A 13,200-nucleotide genomic window follows, 5' to 3' on the forward strand; every position below is an offset into this window, starting at 1 on the left:
CCGTCTGCGGTGCTGGCGTCGTGTGTTTAGACACGAGATCAACAATAAAGAAGTCACTAAAGAAGTGTGTGTGTGTATGAGAGAGAAAGCATTAAGGGAACAGTGGAGGCAGTTTGTGTTTCCGGAGTTCTGCAAGTGTGTATGTGTGTTCCCGGTCATGAGTGGAAACCGCAGACGGTGAGAGAAACTGATCAAATGTGTACGTTTTGTTGGCAATCGGCGCATAAGAGCATATCATGTGTTTCTGTGTGTGTGTTCGTGTGTGCTCATTTGTGTGAGTGTATGTGTCTGTGTTCGCTTGTGTGTGTGTGTGTGTTGACCCTTTAAAATCACAGGTAAAGTCCTAAGCGGCGTACCTTTGAGTCAGTGAGCTCCGCCCACTTCTGCACCTCCCAGAAGGTGTCCGTCAAAGCTTTGGCCACGCCCTCTTCATCAGAGCTGCCCACCTCTCCGGCGCTGGCTCCGCCCTCAGACTTGCTGGCTCCGCCCTCAGCCTCCTCCGGCTGCATCAGCTGATCCGCCAGAGCACAGCCCTTCCTGCACAGTGCATCCAGCAGAGACGCCTTCTGCTTCTCCATATCACTGCACACACACACAGACACACACACACACACACACAAACTGATTCAGAATTCAGATTGCGTGTCAAACTGCTAAAATCTCGTGACATTGGCGATCCAAATCATTTGAGGATTGAACACAAACGCGGAAGAGAAGCCAATGCTGAATAAAGTCGTAGTTTTTGTTATTTTTGGACCCAAATGTATTTTGGATGCTTCAAGAGACTCTAATTAACCCACTGATGTCTCATATGGACTACTGTGATGATGTTTTTATTCCCTTTCTGGACATGGACAGTATAGTGTGCATACACTTGCATACGCTCTCGGACTAAATCTAAAATATCTTAAACTGTGTGCAGGGTATATACAGCAATCCTTAAGTTAAATTTACTACTTTTTAATACCTTTTTTACTACCTTCAGAATAATATTTAAAACCATCACGACACTGAATTGCAAGTGTTAATCAGCGACCTTTCTAACACAGATTTTGACATATATAACAAAATATATACAAAACATATATAACAATATACAAAAAAGAATATTTAGAATCGACACCAGGAGGTAATCTGTAATAAGCTATCATTCAGACACAGTAAAATACATCTCAACATTCACAAAGGTTGGTTAAGGAGAAGCATTAGGCATACACATTTGATTTCATTTAATAATTGGGTTTTTTTTTTTTTCAACAACAAAACCTGAGCCAAATATTACATTTCTATAACTGTGATAAGTTGTTGAATTTAACAAAATACTAAAAACTAGTGCTGTCAAACGATTAAAAACTTGAACTTTAAATCACACATTTTTTCTGTAATTAATCGGAATAAAAAAGAAATGTTTTTGTACGTTTTTTTAATATAATAATTTCACAGTTAATCAAATTAATGTAGAAACAACATAAAGACAGTATATTTTAAATACTTGTTTAAATGGCATCTTTTTCTGAATGAAGGCCAGTAGCCTATTACTGATATTACTACAGCTACTGATATTTTTTTTTTTTTTTTTTTTTCATTTATTATTAGGCTTTAAAAATATAACTAAAGTAAACTTAAAACAATGCTAACATAAACCCATAATAAATGTCATGTTTATTCCTGCCCTTCCTGTCTTAACATTTAGGAAATATACAGAAATGTAATAAAGTTATCAAAGTATAAAGTCTGCACTGCATAAACTATAAATTAAATAGTTAATCCTTATTAAAGCTACAAAAGTTATTTAGTCAAGAGCAGCGAGTCATTTTCTCTGTTCCCTTTGTTCTTTAACTTTACTGACAGGAAGCCTTTATTGGCTGCTGCCCCTTTAAGAGCAGACACACACGCGGATCTCACTGTCTGTGGATCGCGCCTCATTCTCTCACAACTCTTTTTGTTCATTTTAGACTTCATATAAATCATTTAAGATTGCTCTTATGAGGACAGTCGTTGAAGATATGCCTTGAAGCAAGTCTAAAATAAAACGTAAGCCATGCAGCCCCTTCTGTTGAGCGCGCGCGTTCTGAGATGATGCCGAACGACCGCTGAATATGACGTCAGCATCAAACATACGTTGAGATGGAGACGAAAGATCTTTGATTATGTGCCCAGATATGCTAAAGCCCATATCTAAACGAACTAACGCGAACGCAGATAGAATTTCAATCAGAATAGGACACCTGATAGTCTGAAAAAATAATACCTAATCTGGAAAAAAATAATACCTCTGAGACGACATTTAACACTTTTAATGGCCTTAAATTTGACAATTTTGATTTATCACTTTTTAATACTTTTTAAAACCCCGCGGACACCCTGTGTGTGTGAAGATGAACGGAGGTCTTACGGGTGTGGAGCGACATTAGGGTGTGTGTGTGTGTGTGTTCTGCACCTCTTGATGGCGGTGGCGTCCGGCCGAGGGTCCGTCTTCATGGTCAGATAAACGGCCAGCGCTGTCTGATCGATGTGTGACATCACTGTGTCCGCCGCAGCCGCGATCTCTCCCAGACGCTTCAGACGCTCCTGCAGACACACAGAGGAGTGTGTCACGTGTGTGTGTGAGAGAGTGTGAGCGTGTGTGAGTGTTAAGTGTGAGAGTGTGTGTGTGAGTGCGCGTGTGTGAGTGCGCGTGTGAGTGAGTGCGCGTGTGAGTGAGAGTGTTGAGTGCGAGAGTGAGTGTGTGTGTGTGAGTGAGTGACTGTGTGAATGCGAGAGTGTTGCATGCGAGAGTGAGAGTGTGTGAGTGCGTGTATGTGTAAGTGAGATATTGAGAGTGAGATTGTGTGTGCGAGTAAGTGTGTGTGATGGCAGAGTGTGTGAGCGCATGTGTGTGTGTGCTGGCAGAGTGTCTGAGCGTGTGAGTGATGGCAGTGTCTGAGCGTGTGTGTGTGTGTGTGTGTACCTTCTCTGAGTCCAGCTGATGGAGTCTCTGCACGTGCAGTGGCAGGTGTGTGGGGAACGTCTCCTTCAGCTCCTCATACAGCGCACTGCTGTCCAACCTGAACACACACACACCTCACTCATTAAAGGGGCGTGGCTAACGCTATAACCGGCATTCTGCCTTATTCACTGATCAAGAGTTGATTTTCATGATAAACATGGACAACGTTTCAAAACACGAGTTGGACGTGTGACGGAGTATTTCTGACACACACACACTCTTTCAGGATTCACACACGTTTCAGAAAGTGTGTTTAGAAGAGTGTGCCCTGTGTGACATCATAAAGCAAGGAACTCCTTATATGGGCACCTCTACAATCGGCGCGTAAATGCATAAAATGTGAACATGCCATGCCATGACGTGTGTGTGTGTGTCTTTAGCTCCGCCCACTACCCACCTCCACAAGCTCGGCTGTTCTCAGAAAGAATCGGTTCAGTGTATCTGTCTTTTATAAATATGATAAACTAAAGACTCTTGTGAGATATGAAGGATCAACACTATTCTATAGATACTCCAGATTAACACCAGACTGGCACAAACTGTGTGTGTGTGTGTGTGTGTGTGTGTGGGCATGTTTGTGTGACATATGAGGACCCAAATGTGTGTAATGCCATGGGTATGACACAGGTATTACAGGAGAGGGTGAAATATGAGGACATTACCCATGGCCCCACTTTACAAAAGGCTTATAAATCACACAGGAGTTTTTATGAGAAAGTAAAAATGCGAGCCGACATCATTAAACACTAACTGTTTTACACAATAATGACGTGATGAACAGATGAAACCGTAAACGAGTGAAGACTGACTTGGTCATCCACTGGATCTTCAGATCTCTCAGCGCTTCGCTGAACTCGTCCTTCACGTCCTTCTCCTTCTCCGACTCCTTCTCCTTCTCTTTGCCATTCTTGGTTTTGTTTGGAGCAGGAACCAGGTGGTAAAAGATTGGCACGATGTCCTGCGAGAGAACGACACAAACATTACCCACAAACCCTCAAATCCATCTGAGCAGTGAATGCGGCTGACTGACACTAACACAACCGTGAGAGATCATCAAAACACAGCCAGATTTATGAACTAACGACCACATGAGAAACGATGAGTTTATATCGTGTGTGTGTGTGTGCGTGCGAGAACGATGACGGCGCATGAAGTAAACTTGATCTATCCTTTGAGTCTAACCTTAATTACACTGCTAAAAATGCTCTTCTTCCTCAGTCATTGTGTCTTGTTTCCAGTCCAAATATCTAACAATTCTTAAATCAAGATGCATTTACTAGATCAGTAAAACGACAGGAGCTATTTTTTCTTGTTTTGTTGAAAATAAAATCAAAATGAAGTGAGTTTTTTCTTAAAACAGGCAAAATGATCTGCCAATGGGGTGAGAGAAGTAATCTTATTTCTGTTTGAGACGGAACACCAATGAAGTGTACAGTAAAATCCAATAGTTAAATGATGAAGGGACGTTAGAACACCTCGTTGATTAATCACAGCACATTAAGACAATTGTTTTGTATTACAAGTGTGTTAAGTGTTGCTTAAATATGCAAATGAGGCATTATATAATCATTATCTAAGCATGCACCAATGTGCTTTCAGGTCCAGAACATCAGATAAAGCCAGACTCAAAACTCATTAGATTTTTCTTGACATATTATAGTTTTTTCCAGAGGCGATTTTGGATATAAATCTGATTTTCACCGTGTTTAATGAGTGAACGGTTATATAAATCAGGGGAATGATATATACTGGGTTATGAACGTATATTTAAGAACAATTAAAAGAAGCATCACACGTCCTTATGTTCTCTAATGTAAAAGAGTTGTATTAGCGATTTCCAGCAGATCTCCGTTACTCTAATTTGACACAAACTGCTTAAAGTTTGAGATGATAAATCTTGTGATTTTCTGATTAACTCCAGATGAAATACCAGCAGTGTGTTCATAAACATCATCTTAACTCAGATGAGAGTAATGTTCACCGCAATGACGGAGATCTGAGCTCAAACTCACTTCATTCTGTTGAGTTTCTCAGAACACAAGACTTCACTTCTTCATCCTCATGTCATTAATGTGTCCTGATTTAGGGATGTTTGGGTATTTGAGCTGGAGAACAGACATCCTGAGCATTTCTGCAGCGCGCGTGTGTGTGTGTGTGTGTGTTTTTTAATAGTTTTATTCAGATTTAATCGTTCTGTCCTCTGCTTTAACGATTAAACGTGACTCTCGTTGATCTTCTGAACACAAATGAAGATATTTGTAATGAAATGGACAGATTTCTGTCCTCCATTGACAGGCTAAGCAACTTCAGAAAGCTCATAAAGAGGAACGGATCCGTACGGATGGAGCGGATTATTCCAGATGTTCTGAAGAGACTCCATGGCTTTATATGAGGAAGGAAAGTCTGACGGGTTTGAGCACATTAGGCCGAGGAAATGATCCCAGGATTCTCATTAATGGTGACCTGGCCCTTTAAGAGCCGGACCTACTGTTGATTTATTCAGACGAGACGTTCTGCATTATACAGTAAATTACAGTTTTATGAAAGGAAATCATAGAGCCCTCATTTAATGCCATGATAATGAATTTAAGACTTTCTGCTGCAATTTAACACATTAAGGCCTTCGATTGTGGACGATCTGAAGATGCGCAGAAACCCTGATATAAACAAACCTTTATTTAAATAATTATACATGGTTTAATTTACTGGATTATCAAACATTAACACATGATTATTGAGTATAGCATCTCACTGATGGACTTCCAGCAGAAACAACCGTGTGATGCGAGATAGTGGTCAAACTGCCCAGCACTCGTGTGTGTGTGTGTGTGTGTGTGTGTGTGTGTGTGTGTGTGTGTGTGTGTGTGTGTGTGTGTGTGTGTGTGTGTGTGTGAGAGAGAGAGAGAACATTGACTTTAAAGGGTTAATTCAGCTTTAAATGGAAATAAAGTCCATCGTTTACTCACCTTTGGGGTTGTTCTAATGCTGTACGCCCTTCTTTCTTTAATGGACCACAAATGGAGAATCTTTAAATGCATCTCGCTCATATAATGTGCAGTGAATATCCATTGGGAGTTTGCGATAGGGAACAACAGAAATGTAATGTATCGTTTAAATGAAAATCCTGTCGTTGGTCTTCAGTGCTCGGCTGTGTTCATGAGACTCCGACTCGCACAGAAAAACAGAAACAAACCCATGCGCTTTCTTTTCAAGCTGTTTTTATGCGTGTCCCTTTAAATGCAAATGTGCAGCTGCGCCCCGCCCCCTTTTCCCGAAGAGGGAGGAGCCTTTACAGCTCAAGATTCGGATACTCCAGCAACAACAAAACACCTGTTGACAGGTAGTGGAAAATTTGATCATATTACTCCCATTCTTTGCTCCTTGCATTGGCCTTCAGTAATTTGAGAATACATTTTAAGATTTTAGTTCTTGTTTTTAAATCTTTAAATGGCCTAGCACCTGGTTATCTGAAATGCTAAATATGCATATTCCATCAAGGTCACTTAGGTCCGGGGATCTTGGACTTCTCACGGTTCGCAGGTCTAAACTGAAACTCAGGCTGCTTTCACATCTAGTTCGGTTCATTTGGTCCGACATTGTTGCATTTTTCAGCTTTTTTGTTTTTCACTGATTGCTTTGGTCTGAACCAGTTGAAACGAACCGAAACCCAGGCACGTCACAACATCCACATCACTCATTGGCCGTGGCGTATTTCCTAAACTGCTTTTCGATTGGTCAGAATTTACATGTGGAAAATTCCAACAGAAGAGGCAAAGCCAGCAAACTATAATAACCCTATGGAGAGACGACTGCGGGCTGGTTTTGTCCCTGGCCATAATCTACTACACTGTGTGTGTTTACCACAGTATGCAAACAATACATTTCTCTAATGAAGCGCGGATGCGGCGTGAAAACACCGCTCTAATGGCCTGCAGACGCGAGCGCATCGCTCGTCACTTCAAGCGGAGGCGTGCATTCATTATTCTTGACATTCGCATCTTCCCGAAAATATTTCCAGCGATCTATCAGGTAATGTCATGCACACAATGTCAGCGCAGCTAACTACGGCAGCTGGTTTAGTCCAAAAATGATCAGCACTTTTGCAGTTGGTTCTGTTCGAGGTCGGATCACGTTCTCACCACAAACACACCGCTCCAGAGTTCGTTTGAAAGCGTACCGAGACCAGCTCTTTAAGGCTGCTTTCACACCTGCCTCATTTAGTTCGGCTCCTCTTTGGTGCGGTTCGTTTGGTCAGGTCTGAAAGCAGCAATCGCACTCAGGTGCGCACCAAAAGCGGACCAAACAAGCGTACAAGACCTCCTTGACATCGACGACATGTGGCTGTAAGCTGTAACGGGCTGGAGTGTGTTAATGTCACGCAGGTGGAGGAGTCATAACTGCTTTTAATGAATTAGCCTGAGCTCGAATTCATGCTAGAATTATTTTTTTTCCTAAAAGTCTCTTTTTTTCCCTCTGTTATTTTGCTTATTTCCAGATTCGTTCATAAGCTCGTTATTTCTTAATGTACGCACATGCGCTCTTCAAAAAAGGTGCATTGACAAACTAAAAGACATGAATGACATTTGTATGTATTCAAAATAAAATATATGATCGTACTGAATGTCAGCTTGCTTTATTTTGCTCAAGATAAGGATTTATGAAGGCCACAAACAAGAAAATCTACTGCGCAAGTCGCGGGCTTTCGTTGCAACCACACACGTTTGCGATGGTGTTTATGGATGTTCGTTCGAACGATGATTTCGGGAAACACAGACCTCGAATGTTGATAACAATGAAACAAATGATGCTTTTGTATATTCATTTAATCTCGCACAAACAATATAAATTGGTCCGTTTATAGTCATTGTCTGTGTTTTATATGTGCCTTATAAATACTTGCCCTTTGTAGTGAACCTAAGCTGATCCATTACCTGACTTAAGCCCAGGTAAAAACGAAAAGAAGTGGTAATTTATCGTTAGTAGTTAGCCGCAGGCTAGCGCCAACATTGTGACAACGACGGTAGAGTTAAGCCATGGTAAGTAAACAAAATGTTTTCTGTAAACTGTAGACTGATTCAATAGTTCGGTGAAGTTTGATATCTGGCCGTTTGACCTGTGGCACGCTGCAGACTGTCTTTACATTAGCGCTTTCACTATGACACAGGAGATCGCGTTGTTTTTCTGACCCCATGCTGCTCACGCACCTATGATGCTTACCAACATTGAAGGGGTCTATAGGCTGGTTCTTTACACAAAACATGGACTCATCTGTGTTCAAACACCTTAAAAAAGTGATTTTGCATAATATGTCCTCTTTAATCTTCTCATAACTTCAGGAGCACAGAAGACCAACAGCTAAATACATTAAATGTCAGTTTTACTTTAGAAAGAAGGGCGTACGGCATTATAACGGTTAATGTTAATACAGGTGAACTATCCCTTTAAATGAAGCCCCTGCAGAATAATCTACCAATATATGATATTATTACAAGGTTCTTTTGGATCTCTACTCATTCAGTACCTTTTTAAATTTTCCTTGTCGTTTGGCTGATGCTTGTCCCTGCTGGTCAGAATAACACACATCAGAGAGAGAAGCACACACACACGCACACTCTGTCCTCTCTATCCTCTGCTCTCTACTCCTTCACATCCTCATGATTCACTGTAAGGATGACCATATACAGGACAGTGAGACCAAATGCGCTTGACCACTGAACCGGTGCTGGACTGATGAGATTAGGAATAATTGTAGCCCGCTCTGGATGAAAGCGTGCCGAATGCCTAGAAGTAAACACTGTAAACTATAGTAGTATGTAGTGTGTGAGAAACCAGCACCATAACAGTGGAAAAGCAGCACATGTGAAAGGCATGCTCGGTTTCTTGCTACTGCACTCGTAACAAGATTTACACAGTTATTGTGAAGCAAAACCGCCACCGGCCGATTAGACAGAAATCAGGATCAAATATTGAGCATGTGTGAGTAGGGGTGTGCGATATATGCATCGTCTACGACAGCAGTTCCCAAAGTGATTATTATTTTTATATCTTTTTTAAAAGGTAGTAATTATGCGAGTATAAATTTAGGATAATTAAAATAAACTGAAAGTAAAACTTTGTTTGCTCCGATTAATTACGACAGTTAAAGGGATAGTTCACTTTAAAATGAAAATTCTGTCAATCAAATGAAGTTGTTTCAAACCTGTATGAATGTCTTTCTTCAGCTGAACACAAGAGAGGATATTTTGAAGATATTTATTCAGTAACCAACCAGTTAACTGGAGCCATTGACTTCTATAGTGTTTTTTTCCTACTATAGAAGTCAATGGCTACAGTTAACTGGTTGGTTACTGACATTCTTCAAAATATCTTCCCTTGTGTTCAGCTGAAGAAAGATATTCATACAGGTTTGAAACAACTTGAGGGTGAGTAAAGGATGACAGAATTTTCATTTTAAAGTGAACTATCCCTTTAAGTGACGGCGTGTTGCCAAGTCTGCGGTTTTCCTGCGTATTGGGCTACTTCAACACAGTTGCCGCAGGCTGTTTTTCATGTCCGCGGGTTGAGGTGACTTAAAAAAAAGTGATTCACCTTTAATCCACAAGGTGGCGATGTCTGATACGCAAGAATGAAGTGACGTTTCACTCACAGTTACCTCAGACAGAAAACGAAACAATAATAATCTGCAAAACTTTAAATGGCTCAATGATTTAGCAGCGCAAGAACTAAACACAATCAGATATTAGTGTCACTGTCACTGATGGATGTGCTCAAGAAGCTGTCAGCGAGCGAAAAATTGATTTTAAAGACGTTGAAAATGAGTTTTGAGAATACGCGTGAGATGGCGAATATGAGCAGATGCTGAATGTACTGGGAGACGAGCTCAGATGATGATGGGATGCTCAAACAGAACCCTTACAAGCTCCTAAAGGGATCGAAATATGCTTTATTTTATTCTTCTGTAATTGTTAACATTTGAGTTTTATATATTATCGCGACCGGTAGAGATCTATCAGTGTTAGATATAAATCCGGGTCGCTAAAGTCCCGAATATGTATGAATGTTTGGCGAAACAGTCATGCATTTAAGGGTTAATAAAAACGTGGATATTAATTTTGTGTCAGTATCGCACACCCCTACATGATGATGGCTGAAGAGAGCCAAGCTCAGCATGCAGATCTGAACCAACATCGTGTTTGACTCACTGCTTTCTTGCCGAACTCACTCTTGGGCAGAACCAGGGATCCGGTGATGAATCCGCCCGGACCGGCACCTTTAGGGATCCTGAAATACAGAGACAAACATCTGCATCCTGAGGCGGCTCAGAAGTCAACCGCGGCACGCGCACACACACACACACACACACACACACACACACACACACACACACACACACACACACACACACACCTACAGACACACACAGACACACAGACACACCTACACACGCACACGCACACGCACACACACCTACACACACACACCTACACACGCACACACACCTACACACGCGCACACACACACACACGCACGCACACACACACGCACACGCACACGCACACACACGCACACACACGCACGCACACACACACACGCACACACACACACGCACACACACACACGCACACACACACACGCACACACGCACGCACGCGCACGCACGCACACGTACACACGCACACAGACACACACACACACACGCGCACACACGCACAGCAAAAAATGCTCTTCTGTTTTCTTGTTTCCAGTCTAAATATCTAACAATTCTTACACCAAGATGCATTTAATAGATCAGTAAAACAACATGAGATAATTTTCTTGTTTTATTGAAAATATAATCTAAATGAAGTGAGTTTTTGCTTAAAAAAGGCAAAATGATCTGCCAATGGGCTGAGTAAAATAATCTTATTTCTGATTGGGACGGAAACAAGAAACACGATTTCAATCAGAATTAAGATTATTTTTCTCACCCCATTGGCAGATCATTTTGCCTGTTTTAAGCAAAAACTCTTCATTTAGATTTTATTTTCAACAAAACAAGACAAAATATCTAATGTTGTTTTACTGATCTAGTAAACGCATCTTGATTTAAGAATTATAAGATATTTAGACTAGAAACAAGACACAATCACTTAGTAAGAAGAGGCATTTTTTGCAGTTTTTTTATTTTCAACAAAACAAGAAAAAAAAAATATCGGTAACACTTCAGTATGGGGTACACATATTCACTATTAACTCCGACTTCTGCCTCAATAAACTCCTAATTTACTGCTTATTAATAGTTAGTAAGGTAGTTTTTGTAGCGTTTAAGTTTAGGTATTGGGTCGGATTAAGGGATGTAGAATAAGCTCATGCAGAATAAGGCATTAATATGAGCTTTAGAAGTGCTAATAAACAGACAATATCCTAGTAATATGCATGATCATAAGACACTAGTTAATAGTTAATAACTGAACCTTAAAATAAAGTGTTACCAAAATATCTTCTGTCGTTTTACTGATCTAGTAAATGCATCTTGATTTTAAGAATTGTTAGATATTTATACTGGAAACAAGACAAAAATACTAAAAAAGAAAAGCATTTTTTGCAGTGCAGTATCATTTATATCACTAATCACTATTGTGTGCAATCTAAGTAAAGGGAAATAGTAAAGTGACTGCAGGATTCTTTATGTGTACATGTTTTAAAGGTTTACAACATAGCAAATATATTTCTAAACTATTTAGCAACAGAAAGTGCATAGTTCATTTATTCCATGACTGAATGACTGTTTGTTTTATATTTAATACTGTAAAAATGTTTTCTTTAACGCAGTCTATTGCAGTCATTGGTCCGCAGACCACTAGTGGTCCATGAGGGTACTGCAGGTGGTCCGTGGAAAGTAAAATAAAATAATTTTTTTTACCTTCATTTTACCAGGAAATTCCCATAAAAAAAATTAAAAGTAAAAAGAATATGTAGGCCTATATTGACATAACATTTGTATTAAATTGTCAAGTTATTGTGCGATTACTAAAATAGCCGAGTGGCGCTCGGCCGTGACGTTCAAGATCAGTGCCGTTATGGATCGGTGGATAGCAACGGGTTCTCTGAAGAGAAAAGAGACAGAGGCAGAAGTTACAAAAAAATGAAGAGATTGACAGTGAGTCGGATGCATCTATGAGCCAGATTCATCATAAAAAAAACAAAGAAAAGGAGGGTGAAGAGAAAATACTGCGAGAGCTATTTAGCATTAGGGCGCTTGAGTAAATAAATAAATTTAATATCTGGCAGCCGTTGTGTGCAGTAAACTTTCCTTTAACAAGCCTGCTGTAGGCCACTGATGTGATGACTAGTTATAGTTTTAGTGCTAGTAAGCCTATTTAGAGGTGCGGATTAATTCAGGCAGGACTGTGTGTAGACATTTTATTATGTGTTATGAGGTGGTCCGCACATTTTTTTGATTACAAATAGTGGTCCACACACACAAAAAGTTTAAAAACCCTTGGTCTATTGTATAAAGTGCCATTGCAAGTAGAGCTGGTCATCATATCCACATCGCTATTATCAGATGTTTTCGTTCTGCTGCCACCGCTGTTAGATTGTGTGTCGATTTCCTTAGTGGCTTCTTCACAGCTGAAGCCAAAATGAGTCCACACTTCAGCTCTGTAAACCACGGGAGCGGAATAGTTCTATCGTCTTGTTAGGTTTGCTAACGCACACACCATTGACTGTAAAAAAATATGGATGTAGTGTCTGTGCTTTCCCCCTTAGGATTCCGATAAGCCGTTCTGAAGCTTAAAGTACGGTCGAGCTGGGCGTCGCCATCTTGCGGATAACATAAAATGGGCAAAAAGGCGGGATATGGGCGGAGCTTAGGTGACATGACTATAGACTACGGATAAATGGCTTTTCACCTGTCACTCAAAGTAACCACACCCTTAATTATGCAGAACTTTAAGGCTTTATATAATGTAAGTGAATGAGTTATAAAAATATTCACCCCCTCACAGTCATCATGAAGGGCAAAATTAGCCGTATAGACCAAAACCACAACTTGTCCCAGACTGTAAACATGTTTTTTTCCACTGTAAAGTTTGGCATTTTAACATGAGCTCAATGAGATTCTGCTGCTTCTGGAGCCGCTCTAGTGGCCAGTCGAGGAACTGCAGTTTACATTACTTCCGTATCGGCTTCAGGAGATCGCGGGAGGTTGCCGCTTAGCACACACATTC

At 40.5% G+C, this 13,200-nt stretch overlaps 1 protein-coding gene across 3 annotated transcripts in view; it reads right to left on the minus strand.

The window, feature by feature from the left end:
- Positions 1-13,200, minus strand: part of tpp2 (tripeptidyl peptidase 2) — a 49,297-nt gene that overhangs the window by 4,473 nt on the left and 31,624 nt on the right. Inside the window, exons 22-27 of one of the 3 annotated variants that reach the window (XM_067442309.1) lie at positions 10,192-10,270; positions 8,511-8,549; positions 3,799-3,947; positions 2,951-3,047; positions 2,441-2,571; positions 357-582 (exon numbers count right to left, since the gene is read on the minus strand). In XM_067442309.1, the coding sequence (XP_067298410.1) occupies positions 357-582; positions 2,441-2,571; positions 2,951-3,047; positions 3,799-3,947; positions 8,511-8,549; positions 10,192-10,270 (721 nt within the window). Of the gene's footprint in view, positions 1-356; positions 583-2,440; positions 2,572-2,950; positions 3,048-3,798; positions 3,948-8,510; positions 8,553-10,191; positions 10,271-13,200 lie in introns of all 3 variants that reach the window. The other 2 variants (XM_067442308.1, XM_067442310.1) reach the window with 2 other exon arrangements.

The sequence above is a fragment of the Pseudorasbora parva genome, chromosome 4 (assembly GCF_024679245.1).
Source record: "Pseudorasbora parva isolate DD20220531a chromosome 4, ASM2467924v1, whole genome shotgun sequence".
In the NCBI taxonomy this organism is placed as follows: Eukaryota; Metazoa; Chordata; class Actinopteri; order Cypriniformes; family Gobionidae; genus Pseudorasbora; species Pseudorasbora parva.